The sequence below is a fragment of the Momordica charantia genome, assembly GCF_013281855.1.
Source record: "Momordica charantia cultivar OHB3-1 chromosome 4 unlocalized genomic scaffold, Mcharantia_2.0 BLBB01000004.1, whole genome shotgun sequence".
In the NCBI taxonomy this organism is placed as follows: domain Eukaryota; kingdom Viridiplantae; phylum Streptophyta; class Magnoliopsida; order Cucurbitales; family Cucurbitaceae; genus Momordica; species Momordica charantia.
The window spans coordinates 7,606,447-7,623,102 of NW_028275162.1; the positions used below are offsets into that span (position 1 = coordinate 7,606,447).

Here is a 16,656-nt window from a genome sequence, read left to right on the forward strand (position 1 = left end):
TTTGGGTCAATGTCAGGCATGTCCTCGTGAGACCATGCGAAGACGTCCGAGTTAGACTTGAGGAAGTTGATCAGTTCTTCCCTGTCAGTGGCCCCCAGTTTGGTTCCTATGCTTACTTGTTTTTCAGGGCTAAGTAAAGGAACAAGCTCGAGCTCTTCTGTTGGCGGGGAGAACTGTCTTTTGTCTTCCTTGGGCAGGTCTGCCTCAGACCCTTGCAGCTTGCCACAACTGGTCTGCTCTTCCAGGGCGCAAACGGCCGACCCTTTAAGCGCGGATGCATAGCATTCTCGTGAGGTCTTTTGCTCACCTCGGACCGTGCCCACTCCTTTAGGGGTTGAGTACTTTAGGACGTGATGCAGTGTGGAGGGGACGGCCCGGAATGAGTGGATGATGGGTCTCCCGAAGATGACGTTGTAGGCCGACTTGCCGTCGATTACCACGAACTCAGCCATCTGCGTTATTTGGGTAGCATCTTGTCCAATCGTGACTGGTAGATCGACACACCCTTCAGGGGAGACCGATTCTCCAGAGAATCCAACCAAAGGTGTTGGACTTTTCTTCAACTGAGACCTGGTCCACCCCAAGGTAAGATATGTTGGAAGGGAGAAGATGTTGGCAGACACGCCTCCATCTATCAACACTCTTCTGACCAGGACATGATCGATCAGAGGGGCGATCACCAGTGCATCGTTGTGGGGCAAGCGGACCCCCTCCAGGTCGGCATCGTCGAAAGTGATGGAGCAAGTGGGTTTCTGCTCCCTGACGATGCATACCTCGCACCTAGCCTCGCGAGCTAGCTCCTTCCTCTTGTTTCCGGACTGGCCCCCGCTCAGACCTCTGAAAATAGTGTTGATGACCGCAGGACGGTCCTCTCGGTGAGGCGGCGTTCTTGAACGTTTCCTCTCTTCTTTCTTTTCGACCGAGTTAGACCTCGGTTTGCCCACAAATTTTTTGAAGTAGCCGTCTTGAATGAGGTCTTCAATCTGGCGTTTTAACTCCCAGCAACTTGACGTATTGTGGCCGTGATCGCGATGAAAACGACAGTACTTATCTTTGTTGCGCTTTTCTGGATCTCCTCGGAGCTTCTCAGGTCGCTTGAGGAGCTTTTCCATCTCAGTTTCCTCAATATTTGTAAGTATTTCAAAGATTGGGATGGTGGTCGGGGTATAACGTTCGTAAGGTCGGCTTCGGTTGGGGCCGCTTTCCGACCTACGGTACTCTGTCCTGCTGGCGGAAGAGGACGATCCCTTATCTCTAGATTTGGAATCAACCTTTCTCTTCTCTTGGGTCAACTTCTTCTGGTCGATCTGCTTTTCAGGTCGGCCAGTTTTGGTTCGGAGGAGCTCCTGCCCGTCAATGACTTTCTTCGCCTTTTGTAATACTTCGACGAAGGTGGCTAGAGCCTCCTCTCCAAGTTTTATGGTGAGGGTCTCATCGGCCAGGCCAGTGAGGAAGTAGCACATGGCCGAATCATCGAAGCAGTGCACGACCTTCAGCTGCTCCTCCTGGAACCTTGTGACGTATTCTCTCAGCGTCTCTCCTTCCTTTTGCCTGATGGTGGCGAGGTGAGTCGCTGTCTTTCTATCGTAATGGCGAGAAGAGAATTGGCTAATGAACTCTTTCCTCAGCTGGGAGTAGGTCGAGATCGACCTAGCCGGCAGTCTCCGGTACCACAGGCGCGCGCTGCCAGTGAGCGCGATCTGGAAGGCGCGGAATTTGATCGCATCTGTTGCCGCTTGAAAGTCCATGAGGCCCTCGAAGACCTCAACATAGTCCGTTGGGTCTTTAGACCCGTCATAGGGTTTCATGGTGGGAGTTTTGAACTTTGGAGGGATTTGGGCCTCCATAATATCCGAGGTGAATGGTGATTCTCCCAAGTCGCCATCGTCAAACAAGCTCTCCTTCTTCTCGCACCTAGCTTTAAGTGCCTCGACCTGCTCATCGAACCTGTGGTTCATCAGGTCGAACTCTTCCCTGGTGATCACAGCTTCTGGTGTCAGAGGCTTGTATTTTGATCGAGCCTTTAGGTTCGAGTTCGAGAACTCTCGGGAGTAGGAAGGAGAGTCTTCCGGCTCCCGAGATGCTTTCTTCTTTTTTTCAGTTAAATGTTTTCTCAGATCGTTATCCCGCAAGCTATAATCCACTTCATCGTTGGGAATGGGCTCGCGGTCGCCCGGCTGGATAGATGGAGCTCCCTTTTCACTGGGTGCGTCTGGGACCCTAGAGGGAGATGCAGTGGTTTGCAAGCGTTGCCTCGGCGTACATTTCTTCCACCGTGCGCAACCGATGGCGCATATCATCCAACTCGCGCTGGAGAGTAGACAGAGCTTCAGGGTCTGCTGCTTGGTTGGCCCTTCGGGAGGCCTTTCTAGAGGTCCCACCTCGGCCTCGATTGGCTTTTGAGGGTTTCGGGTGGGCAGAAGGTAACTCCTGGTTCGCATGGCGGGCCGATCTCCGTGGAAGATCTCCCCCTTGCCCTGCTCGAACCTGGTCCTCGACCATTACAGCGTCAAGGTCTCGCTGAGGGCCATTATCAGCATTCACACCCCTCCGCTCTATCGTATTAGCAGAGCTTGCTGGATGCACCATCCTTGCGTATATTTTCTAGATCGGGATGACTTAAGATGTCCTCCCCACAGACGGCACCAAATGTTTATGCAGGAATTTGCACAACGGTTCTGCACGAATCGAGCTCGAACCCGGTCTCCGGTTTCGACCTGAATACTAGAGTGGACCTACACAAGAGGGTAAGCACTCCGACGTTCAAGTCAGTATAGATCGGACTCCGTATTTAGTTCGAGGTGAGATTCGATACCTGAGCGCGAAATGAAATCCTCTATTTATAGGTAATGGATTCGACAGTACACACGACCGGCGGTTATATGTCTTTTTCTCATATCGGACATGTCGGGTTCCGAGCAGGTCGGACCCCAGTCAGGTCGAACCTTGGTGCCCATACTTAGTTTTTTATAACGGACAAACCCGGCCACCTCGGCAGGGCCAAGGTGGACCTAATCAATCCTTCTTATTTGGTTTCTTCAATACTAATAAGGGTCCTCCACGTGTCTCGGGTATGTTTACCCCCAAACAAGTTGGATTAAGAAAAATGGTCGAAAGCCAAGTAGTAAAACTCACATTGTCGACATCTCTTGTCTGTCTTGAGTTATTTGTTGTATGTGTAAAGATGGATAGACCGTCTCATCTCTTTCCTCGAAGTGGTGGATTGAATTTCTTTAAATCATGTGATCACGAGAGTGGATTCAGTTGGTTTCATCAATCATTGTACGAACCTGACAACTCTCACTTACTATTCAATGAAAGTAGAGTCAATTTCAACAATTGTGAGGTAACTATCAACCTATCAACCTTTACATGTTGTTTTCTACTTGAAATTTATTAACCCTTTTTTTCCATTGTTTCTGTGTGCAATAATTTTGTACACATGACGATCCTTCAGCCGATTCTGATATCGATCGTATCTCTTGGAGAGAGGTGCAGAAGCTCTCTCTTTGACCCAGGAGGGCGTTCCACCACTTGTCGACTGATGCGGATGCAGACACGATTCCCTCGTCGTGAAAGAAGTAATGAAAGGGATGTCCCCGGTCAAACTGCCTTTGTTGTTGCCAGCTGTATAGCTTTCTAGAGCAGAGATCTAGCAACGCATTCTAGGAAATAGGATATTAAGACATCGTTTCGTGATATTCATGTTTCATGTTTCTTCATTTTTAATAAAGAAAAATAAATTGTATAGCACAAACATCAATGAATTCAACTATGGTAAAATAATATTTCTATTTATGTTTTGAAACGAATTAGAAAGAAAAACAAGAAATAATAAAACTTATTTTGATTGTTTCCAAATTTTCAATACAATTTGAGAATATTTCCAACAAAAAAGAAACAAAAAAATATAGTTAGTTGTAAAAATACTTAGATTTATTAAAAAAAATTAGAAACCATAAAATAGAAATGTTACAAAAGATCTCCTAAATTTCAATTCCATCACCATATTTTATTTTCATATATGTATGAAAGAGTTTGACATCCCTTGTAACCTCAACACTTTTTGGAAAAGCATTTTTTTTCCCTTGAAACACTTTTAACTAAAATACAAGTTTTTAGTTACATTTTTTAAAAGTGGTTTTAATCATTAGTTTTTAGTTAGTAGCTATATTTACACTGTCTAAAATGATTCCAGAAAAATCAAATTACAATAATGTGATTATTAACCAATCACTTTCGAATCATTTTTTTTGGGAGAATCAAACTTTTAAGTCATTTAGAAAATATTTCTTTCCTGATTTCTTTTTCAATTTCTAGTTTTTCAAAGAAATATGATCTATCAATATTGACATTTTATTGATACTTTCAGACATTTTCATAAAATTGAGATAACAACATTTTCACTAACATCAATATTTAAGATCTTAATTGATTAATTAGGTCGTTTTAGAATGTGGATGACAAAAATATTAGTGGTTTCTCCACATACCAATTTCTACATTTTTCTAATCTAGAGCAAATGACACAAATCACCCCATGAACTAGAGTGATTGTTATAATGATATCTATGAACTCGAGTTTGAGTTTGTAACAATTACACTTTCAAACATATATATACCTGATAGGAGAAGGGAGGAATGAGAGCTTTTTTTTGAGTATGTGATAGCGAGAAAGATAACTTTTAAGAGAGAGAGGCAGGGCCAAAACGATCATTGTTTAATGGTATGACATATATCTTTAATCAAGATATTGTGAGTTTGATTTTCACCCGTACATCTCCAAATCCCCACATTTTGTACTATAGAAGAGAGAGAGGCATGTTAGAGAGAAGTTTTGAAAGAGAAATGAGTGGGTAGAGAAATATTTTTTTTCCACAATAGAAGTGAAGTATGGTTTGACATTGACAGAGAGATAAGTGAAAGAGATTTTTTCTCTTTTTTTTTCCCTCTTTCATTTAATTGAATTTTTTAAAAGGATAAAAAAACCAACTTTAAAATTACGAGGTTTAAAGATTTAATTTTTAATTGTGTAAGTTATAATTAGAGTACCAAATTTCCTTCGATATATTTGTCGACATTTTCATGCATCCACAAATTCGAATCGACCTTTCAATGGTATTGCGAAAAAAATCTAAACAAAATATTAAACATATCATCAAACTATCAACAAAATTATATTTATTAATGATTTGAACTTATTTAGAAATGTTGAAATAACGTTGATTTGTTAAGTTAAATATTTGCTACCAATTTTTTTATCTTTATAATATTTATAAAAATATCTATCAATATCGATATTTTATTGATATTTTTATGGATATTTCTATAGAGTTGAGACCTCAGCATTTCCGTGGTTTAGAAACTTTTGTTTGGTTGTTTTTCTTTTTTTTAATGAATAGTACATGATCCTAAGATGAGATACTTAACATAAGTATGATCCTTTAACCTATTTTAAGAGAAAATTTCTTGTGAGTTCCACACGGTATAATAAATTAGAGATATGGGGATTTCAACATTTGGATCTCAAGACAAAAATTATATGTCAATCATCACTCAGTTGTACTTATGTTATATAAGCTAGAATAATACCATTATTACTCACAATTGCACTTGTAAAACTAATTATAACTAGTCTAAACGTATCCCACAGACTCAAAGTAATTTTTCTTTTTATGAAGAACCAAGCTCAATAATTTGTTGGTCAAACAACCCACTTAAACCTATATATTTCACCGGTTAAGGTATTATTAATCTCTCAAAAGACTGAGATGTCTAAATGATCCACACCGGTCCCTTATTTGAACTAGAAACTAAAATAATTACTAGTCAAACTAAATCGATAAAAAAAGTTAGGTCTCGTTTACTTATCATGAATATCAAAATGAGATCAATTAGAATGTTATTTCTTTGGTATTGTTTATTAAAAAAAAATTTTGAAATTGAAATCTGAACATGTCTGTTGTTTACTAAAACTATTTAGAATCAAAATAACAATAAAAAATATTAACAATTAATAGAATACTCATTTCTTTTTTTTAAAGTAATAGAAATATCTTTATTAAAATGTGTGCCAATATTATTTTTAATTAAAATTTATTTTGATTACTTTTTTTTAAAGAAAGCTTTCTTAAAATGAAAACGGTCATTGGGCTACAAATTAAATAATTTCTCCCTCAATAACTCGTAAAAGTCAAGGGGGAAATTGAAAATCCATTCAATAGAAAAACAAGCTTGAAGACAATGCTTGACAAGAAGATCTGCCGCTCGATTTTCTACTCACCGAACATGCATGAACTAAAATATTTAAATATTTTTATTATAACATTATTTAATAATGACAAATTATTAGTAATTCAAATCAAATTAAATCAACTAAAATAGATTAATATAATTTTTATTACAACGACAGTAAATATTATTGTTCTAAGTAGTAATAAATTTCCTTTTACAATTTTGTTATATTAATTAATAATAACAATGTAAATTAAATAATTGATAATTTGAATAGAAAATTTATAATATTTTATAATAAAAATCACATTTAACTAATAAAAGTGTTATAATTTTAATAAAAAGTTATTAATAGTAAAAATAAACAAAGATGGAGTAAACTTGTAAAATAATTAATTAAAAATTTACGGGGTTCATCATAGAAAAACAATAAAAATGTAAATTAATTATGGAAAACATATAGACCTACAAAATAAAAAATAAGAATGAGATTGATGAAGCTAATTACATAATGAGAGAGTTAAAAAACATATTTGATCCCCGTACTTTCACTAAAATAACGATTTAGTCCCTGAACTGTAGTTTGTAACGATTTAGTCCATGTACTTTCACTAAAGTAACAATTTAGTCATTAAACTTTAACTTGTAACGATTTAGTCTGGTTTAAGTTTTAAAATAATGACATTTTAAAAAGAAATTACAAAAATAATGTTAATTTAAAAATAATAACTAAATAAATGTAAATTAAATAAATAAATACAAAAGTAATTTAGATTTTTGAAACTATTGACAAAAATAGGTTAGGTCAAAGGAGGGGTCAAAACTCGCATACAATGGACGCTACTTTCGTGCAACGTGTATTGTCTATGTGGCGGGTGAGGTGTTACTGACGTGGAAGTCGCGTACAATGGACGCAACTTCCGTTGGAAGTCGCAGCCGAGAAATCGCAGCCAACGCACGCGACTTCCAACGGAGCTCACACGCGGCAATGGAGGATGAGGGAGGGGGGACCATGGAAGAAAGAAAGAAAAAGTAAAAATGGGGGAAGGGGTCACGGGTGGGGACAATTTTTGTCCCCACCGAAACCCTCTTGCGTCAGAATGGAAGTCGCAGCCATAGGTTGCGACTTCCTACTGAGACGTGGCTCCACGTGGAGCCACGTCAAACCGAAGCTTGGCTGCGACTTCAGTGAAATTGCGGCCAATGGCCGCGATTTCGTTCTAAATCGCGCCAACGGCAGCGATTTCTTGAAATGCCCTATTTTTGGAATATGTTTTTATCCTACCCTACTTTTGTCATTTGTTTTTAAAAAGTAATTATTTAAAAAAAATTCATTTAGTCTCTATCATTTAAAATTTGTAACATAGTTCTTATCGTAAAAAAAATTATTAAATAAGTGTCAATTTTTATCGTATAATAATTTAATCTGTGTAATTATAAACATATTTGGTCCTCTTTAGTTTGTTAATCTAAATATATAAGAAATTTAACAAAAAGAAAATTTCACGATAAGGACTAAATGGTTACCGACTTTAGATTACAGTGACTAAATTGTTACATATTAAAGTTCAACGAGTAAGTTGTTACCAATGCGAAAGTATAGAGACTAAATCGTTACAAACTAAAGTCTATGGACTAAATGATTCACTAAAACTTTAGTGAAAGTACAAGGATCAAAAGTATTTTTTAATCTAACGAGATTTATCTTTTTTAAAATGAGTAGTTTGTAAATTTGAGATGAATCACACCGTTAATCTGGTTCTTAATTTTAGTAAATTTAATAAAAATTAATTTTCATTCTCATTGGTTGCCAAACCTAATCAATGCTTGTCAGAATATGGTGCTGTGGACCAGCCATGTGGTTGCCAGCACGCATGCACATGTCACAAGATCTGATTGGGTGCTTCTAGGCTCATGTGGGTCATCGAAAAGTTATATCCTTGAGATTTGTAAAAATAACTTGAAGAATAGTCAATAACTACTCCATTTTCTCTCTCTTTGATGCAACAAAGTTCAATTAAATATCTATTGAAAAATTGAAGTTGCTAGATCTAGATGTAATTTAAATGGTATGCAGTTGAAACACGAGGACTTATTTGGTAGCGTTTCTTTAATCTTTTTTATTTATTTCGTATTAGTTTTATTAATTTTTTTCCAGAAAAAAAGCTATTCTCATTTCTAATCTCTGTTTTTATCTTTTTTATTTTTTAATTAGAAAACATAGGATTGCATTACCCTAACACCAATTAATGATCCAAACAAATTTCGAAAATATTTCTAAAATAATGAAACAAAGGTTGTCAAATACTTAGATTTTCCAATAAAATTAGAAACGAAAACATACCCAAACATGATCTTAATTGTATCATGTTGGATGAATAAGACTAATCATCTTATTTTATTATTGATATATATAATGTATCATAGGTAGAACAAAAAATATTTAAACTTTTATTTTATATGTATATATATAACATTTTAATTCGAAAAAGTTATTGGAAAAAATTTTAAAATATTAAGTATTATATTATTTTTGTTTTACAACAAATGGGGAGAGGAAACAACTGTCGCCATTCTTTCTCTGCCTCAGAACTCAATCATATGTACTAGCTAATCATCTGACAATAATTATTCAGGTAGAGACATATGACCACGTGTATCACATGTAATGAGATAACATAAAATAGAACAATAAAATATTTATTCTTACTTTGTAAATTCCTTAAAATAAACATAAATAGATTATAGAATGATCATATGCAAACTTGATCTTAATCCTGATTCAATTATTTATTAACTTCTATCTATTAGCTGGATCACGTCTTTGTTTTATATGAGTGAGAATAACTTAGACAACTATTAATTAAGTTTATGATTGCAGAGATAGAATGTAATTGATTGGTGATCTAGAAACATAAATTTAAAAATAAGAGATTCAGTGACAATGAAAATTGTATTCTATATTTTCAATATTTTTTAATATGTGTTTCATAGTAGATTTAGAAATTGAATATCGATTTAAAGGCTGTTCAAAGATTGTCGTTAATATATTCGTAACAATAATAAGAGTGATAATTATCAACTAAATTTTGAATATCATTATTATTATTTTATTTATTAACATGTTTTATCTAATAAATTTTGTATAATAATTAGTTTACAATATTATATAATTTTAAATATTTTAGGTTCCTATGGTACAGTATAATATATTATGTGATACTTGGTTAAAATTTTTAAAGATGGAACCATTGGTATATTTATCAAAATATTTATTTATTTTTAGAGTGTAATTCTAGATTTCAAATTTTAAATAGGAAAACACTGAAATGACAGAATGTTATTATTAAAATTTCCACCTTTAGGTCATAGAATTCAAAAACAAAAATCTACCCAACAGATATTAATTGAACCTATTTTTTTTATAACCAGAAAGACATAACTCGTTAGCTTTTATTACCACACAGACTCCATGTGTTTTACAGGCTATTGGTTGAACTATTTGTTTTAGGTCTTATTTGCCTACCAGAAATCCAAATGTTATTATACTATTTATTAAAATTATCTGGAATGGGAATCAAAATCAAATATATGACAATTACTAGTATATCCCTATTTTTTTTCTAACTAATAACAAAATGCTAATTTTTTTAATTACAATAATAATTTATTTTATTACTATATTATTGATAGTAATATTTTTTTACCAAAATAATTTATTTAATATTCATATTAATAAATAATAAATAATAAAAATAAAATTCATCCACTAAAATACTATTTTATTAGAACCATAATCATTTAATATAAAATATTATTAAATATTATAATGTTATTAAATTTTATTATTATAATAATTAATAATAATGAATTATATTTAAAAATTTTGACATTAATTAATAATAACAAACTTAAATTAAAAAAAATTAAAAGTTAAATATCACATTAACTAATAAAAGTGATATAAATTTTTACTAAAAGAAATTATTAGTAGTATAAATGAAAAATAAATAAAAAAGTATAAAACAATTAAATAAAAAGTTATGAGTCTCGTTAATCATGAGAGAGAAAGGATAAAAGTAGAAAAGTGAATGTAATAAATATGTGGGACACTCGAGATAAGGAATGAGAACGATATTGATGAGGGTGTATGAGAGGAATGAAATTGCCCCTACAATAGGAATGGAAAAAGTGGGTGCATCCTAGCTACCATTTGACTCATTCTAACAATTTGGTAAACACGATCAAAGGAAATAAAAAAAATTATTCTCATTCCTTTGACGTGAACATGACCTTAATGAATTTGAAAAATAAAATAGGTTGATAATATCGATGAAGTTAACTTTTTTATGTTACAAAGATAGATGAGTAATTTCATTAAATGTTTTTTTTAAGAGACCATTAAATGCTAATCTAGGACATAAATAAGGAGTACATCTCTAGTTTAAAAGGTTTCTATTTTATAACTAAGTTATTATATAAATAGATTATTTGTTAGAAAATTAATGATAAATAAAAAAGGAGTACAATATAAGTACAAGGTAAAATGAATATTTGCCTAAATTGTCATTATGGACCACTTTTATGTGTGGACATAAATTGCTTCACTACATGCACTTAAGGAGTATATAACAAAACAAAAATATTTGGCCCAACTATATTACATACCACTTCTTTTTTTTTTTTTGAAAATATATCACTTCTAAAGATTAATTTACATATAATGATGGAGATAATCTTGTTTTATATCACATGAGACTGTGGTAGCTAGCCTTGACTATTGACCATTGATTTTCAATAAATATATATTTTTTTTTCTTTTTAATAGTTTTTAATTTTTTTTTGCTCTAATCCTTCTCAATGGTTTCTTCTTCTACAATCCTCCTTTCTTCTTTCTTTCGTTTTCATATCCTTTCTTTTTCTTCTTCCACGAGCTCTTCTGATTTTTACTATTATAGTTTTCTCTCAGATTTCTCGACTTCTTTTTGTCGCTACTCATGTTAGATACCATGTAAAATTTTTCTTTGTGTTCTAGTTTTAAACCGAAAAATTGACCGACCGACTGACCGGTTAGTACAACGAAGGAAATAAAAATAGTTGGTTTTCATTTTCTGAAAATCGATGTGGTTGTTTCGTTTTCGGTTATGGCCAAAAACCGACTCTGACCAACCGATGATCACCTCTATAATGATTGAAATTTTTTACTATTTCACTATTGATTCTTAACGTCGATGTTGAATCTTTCAATTTATAGATATATCGATTATCGACAAATAATTTAGTCATTGGCCCTCCGTATAGTACATGTTGAATATTACAGTAAAAAAGGTCGATGCATGACCTATCCAAGTAAGAGGAGGGAGCTTTATGAAGGGATTTTTCATAAAATTAGATTGACAAATCCATAAAATTATTGGGAAATAAACATACTCATATATTGAATATTAAATTCAGCCTTTGTTTTTTCTCATTAACTTGCAGTTTTTTTAGTACAACAAATTAAAAATACGAGAGTTCGAATCTCTAACTTCCTAAATGTCAATTATCGTTAAACTAAGTTCATAATAAATTTCTTGAATTACATTTACTAAAAAATAGGAGTCAAATATCAAACATTATTTTTCAAAGGAATAATATTATTCTTTTCAAAGAGTCCAGCAATTACAATTGTGTAACCATAAAAAGTCTTTTAGTGAAAAAGAAAGGACCATTTTTTCACGGTGACATGTGGTGTTTTAAACCAGAGTATGAAATTTTTATATAAATGTCGATATTTCCATAAATATTTCTACATGTTCATAGATTTGACATCGATACTTTTGTAGTATTAAAAAAATCAACAAAATATAAAAAAAATATCAATAAAATATCACTAATATAAACATAATATTGATATTAATAATTTATAATTCGTTTAAAAAGTATATAATGTTCCTTTCTTAATTTAAAGATTTATTATAAAATTTTTTTATTTTTATATTTCTTCAAGGATATCAACGACATCAATATTTTATCAATATTTACCGTCCCAATTTAAAACTTTGGTCTTTTATAGAGTCAAAAGATTTTTTTTTTCCTTCTGTGCCGACTGTACTTTCCAATTTTTAATTGTTTAAATACATAAGATATTTTTTAGCAAGTTGCTATTTCTTCACCCCAACAGACTAGGCTTATGGTCCAGAATGACTGTCGTTTCATATTTGTCTTTTTTACAATTATACCCTCACCTCACTTCTGAAAAAAATAACAAAATCTTCTGTAAACACGTAATTTCATGTTCCTAAGAAATGCCAACTTCACGTGGTGTGTATTGTTTGAATATTCGTTTTCTTTTCTATCAAAATTTTCCTCTTCCTTTTTAATATAATTCTCTACTTTAAAGTTTTAAATTTAAAATCTTTACGTACCAAATACGCTCTTACTTATCACCTAAATCTTATTAGTAATTTTAGTTCTATTTTTCTTGAATCAAATCTCGTCCTCACCATCATTCAAAAATTGACAACTCATTATTTTAACAAAATTATTTTTGCATTTCTCTATATTAATTATCAAATATTTAACGGTGATAAGCAAAAGATTGACATTTACATTAAGGGGCTAGAAAATACTTGGTTCCTCCACCTTAATTGTAAGGAAGAATCTTGTCCTCATCACCATCAACTGTTTGACAATTAAGATAGAAAAATTCAAAATCAAACATTTTTTAAAAATAATGAATTGTCAAATTTTTAATGATGGTGAGAGTAAGATTTGTTCATCACAGTTAATGAGCCTAAGTATTATCATTTTTCATTTACTTGATACTTACACATCCACCATTAAAAAAAATAAAATATTTGACTAATCAATCTTGTCCTCGTCACAATTAAATATTTGACAACTAAACAGAAAAAAATGCGAAAACAAATATTTTTTTTTAAAAACTAATGAATTGTTAATGTTTTAATGATGATGAGGGTCGAGAAACTAGGTGTTTTTTTATTAAGGAATTGATGACTCATTTTTTAAAAGAAAAATGTCTACTTTTTCATTTCTTTTTCTTAATCTGTGGAATAAAATGCATCCCACTATTATTGAGGTTGGTATTTTTCTCTCTCCTACTCCATTTTGAGTAGGCCTATATAAGAGACAACGAGACCCCTTCATTTTCCTAAACAATCCAAATAATTTTGGAGGAGATAACAAAGATGGGTTCACTTTCCAAGATGGAGAAACCTCATGCCATGTTCATCCCATACCCAGCCCAAGGCCACATAAATCCTATGCTAAAGCTTGCAAAGCTCCTCCACCGCAAAGGTTTCTACATAACTTTCGTCAACACAGAATACAATCATAGACGTCTTTTAAAGGCTAGAGGTTCGAATTCTCTCGATGGCTTGCCTGATTTTCAGTTCAAGACCATTCCCGACGGCTTGCCACCATCGGAGGGAAACGCGACCCAGCATGTCCCATCCCTCTGCTACTCCACATCCCACAACTGCTTGCGTCCACTCTGCAGTCTCATTTCTGAGATCAATAGCTCTTCCTCCTCCGGCAGCCACCCGCCGGTCTCGTGCGTTATCGGCGATGGTGTAATGACCTTCACCATCATGGCGGCACGTGAGTTTGGGATTCCGGTGGCCATGTTCTGGACGGCCAGCGCTGCGGGCTGCCTTGGATATATGCAGTATAGTAAGCTTGTTGAGCAGGGCTTGGTGCCGTTTAAAGGTATGAACTAAGTATTTGGTTTTAAATCTAGTTATCCTGTATTTTAGTTCTTAAGCTTCCATAAAAGAAATTATTTTAGTTGTTAAAGTTAATTTTTCATTTACTATTAAAAATTTAAAAATACTACATGAGATTTTGGAATCTTTTGATATCCAACCTACCACACATGTGATCTCATAAATTTGTTGGATATAGGATGACTTCATTTGGAAACAATATTTAGGTGTTTAATTAGATGGTGCACCATCTAATTAGAAGAGATCAGAAAGTGTCAAAAAAAAAAGAAGATATTTTCACTTTTTTAAAAGAATTAAAAAATAAGAATATTTTTTTATTCAGTGCTCTATATTATAAGTAACTATTTTTATATTGACTACCGTTGAAAAATTGACAGCACATTATCTATCTTTGTATTTCTCTCTATATTTATAAAAAATATAAGGGTGGTTAGCACAAGATATCAGTACTCCCTTAGCATTTAAAAATTAGACCCCAAGAGATATGAATACTTTAAAATAAAGAATATATATTTTTTCCTTTCTTTTTCAAAAATAAATAGCTGTCATTCTTTTAGTGATGATAGGTTGGAAAATATGTACTCATCCATAAACATCTAATACCATTCAAATATATTTATGAGTTAATTACAAAACTAACCTAAAAAAAATATATATTTTTCAAATATCATACAAAGTTGAAAAGTCAAAATTATGTGTCCTTTGAGATGTTGGGCAGTGCAAGAGGGTTGAATGTTAACATCCAAATTTTACTGTCAAACGGTCCCTCCTGTATCGGACAATCTAAAAAATACATATTAATTCGATAGCAAATTTCTATACATTATGGATTTCTCTGGCCACAGATTTGCAACATGAGATGTATTATTTTTCCTTCTAACAATAATCCGTTGTCTTTATCTTGCATTTTGTAATTAACATATTTGGTTTTTTGTTCTGTTGCAGATGAAAACTTTTTGACAAACGGGGATTTGGAAACGACAATAGAATGGATTCCACCAATGCAAAACATACGCCTGAGGGACATCCCAAGTTTCATAAGAACAACTGACAAAAACGACATCATGCTCAACTTCTTCATCCAAGAGTTACAAAGACTTCCCAAAGCCAATGCAATAATCATGAACACATTCGATCCCCTCGAACACCATGTTTTACAAGCTCTCTCTTCCAAGCTTCCTCCCATCTACACCATCGGCCCGATCAACACGCTCGTCGCCGACCTCGTTGCCGATGAGAAAATGGAAGCGATCCGATCAAATCTATGGAATGAGCAATCCGAATGCGTGGAGTGGCTGAACTCCAAGAAGCCGAGCTCCGTGGTGTACGTAAACTTCGGGAGCATCACGGTGATGTCGCCGCAGCAACTCGTGGAGTTTGCATGGGGGCTTGCCAACAGCGAGAAGCCGTTCTTGTGGATCACAAGGCCTGATCTTGTGGAGGGGAAATCCGCAGTGTTGCCGTCGGAGTTTGCGGCGGTGACGAGAGAGAGGGGAATGGTGGGGAACTGGTGCAACCAGGAGGAGGTTTTGAAGCACCCTGCAGTAGGGGCGTTTTTGACGCACAGCGGATGGAACTCGACAATGGAGAGTATCTTCGGCGGAGTGCCGATGATTTCGTGGCCGTTTTTCGCCGAGCAACAAACCAACTGTCGGTACTGTTGCACGGAGTGGGAGAACGGCTTGGAGATAGAGAATGATGTGAAGAGGAACGACGTGGAGAAGCTTGTGAGGGAGTTAATGGAAGGGAAAAAGGGTGAAGCCATGAGGGAGAGTGCGAAGGAGTGGAGGAAGAAGGCAATGGAGGCTTGTATGCCAGGTGGTTCGTCCCCCAAAAATTTGGATCGAGTCATTGCTGAAGTTCTATCGAAAAACCTCACCAATGGTGTTCCAAATTAGGAATATCTCGTTATGGTTGAATTTTTTAAAAGCAGGAAACTTTCTATATTTCAAAAGATTAAAAAAAATTGACAATTAAATCGATAAAATAGTGTTGATGGATAAATATTTGAGTATTGTTTAAAACTTATCTCTAGAATAAGTTGAACTATTCCCTACGGAGGAGGTTGTTGATTTGTATTTGTCTTACTTTTATTTTGTTTAATAATAAGTAATCTTACTAAATCTTTAATATCTATTAAAAATTAATTACATCAAAAAAGTTAAATGAATCAATACTTGATGCATCTATGAATTAGTATGTGTTTTTTAACTTCCTAATATATTGTATTTTTATCGGTCTACTTCTATTATGTCGCGTGGTGTTATTGATTTTACTTGATTCTTAGTAATGTATTTATATTATAATTTTAAATTTATAAATATATCTTGATTTCATATCATTTTGATGTTGATGGATCACAAGAGTACATTAACAGAAATCTTTTAGTTTCACTGTTTTCTAAGTAAGATTAGTCAATAGATAATGTATTATTATTCCTGTTTTCACTCATTTTTATGTAAGATTAGTCAATGGACAAAATGTATGGGAACTTATCAACAAAATTGAGTGCTTCTCCAAAACTATGTGGTGGCATCTTTCACTTTCTCCTTTCTTGACTCCACCAAGTGAAGACAAAACTTCCACCATCCCATCCTCTCAGTGACATGTCCTTTTCCCTAATTGACACATCGTATCTTAAAATATTGTTGTTTATTAAATATATGTATATATTTGGTTCCTTGAGTATTTCATTA

The 16,656-nt window shown here is 33.8% G+C and overlaps 1 protein-coding gene across 1 annotated transcript; it reads left to right on the forward strand.

Moving 5' to 3' along the window:
• Nucleotides 1-13,377: 13,377 nt before the first annotated feature.
• Nucleotides 13,378-16,083, forward strand: LOC111021662 (7-deoxyloganetin glucosyltransferase). Its single transcript, XM_022298685.2, has 2 exons — nt 13,378-13,943; nt 14,906-16,083. The coding sequence occupies exons 1-2, from the start codon at nt 13,424-13,426 to the stop codon at nt 15,856-15,858; spliced, it is 1,473 nt and encodes a 490-aa protein (XP_022154377.1). The 5' UTR covers nt 13,378-13,423; the 3' UTR covers nt 15,859-16,083.
• Nucleotides 16,084-16,656: the final 573 nt, after the last annotated feature.

Coding starts and splice junctions, on each gene's coding strand:
- LOC111021662 (XM_022298685.2), top strand. CDS start 13,424: ATGGGTTCACTTTCCAAGATGGAGAAACCTCATGCCATGTTCATCCCA. Junction 13,944..14,905: donor GGGCTTGGTGCCGTTTAAAG/GTATGAACTAAG, acceptor GTTCTGTTGCAG/ATGAAAACTTTTTGACAAAC.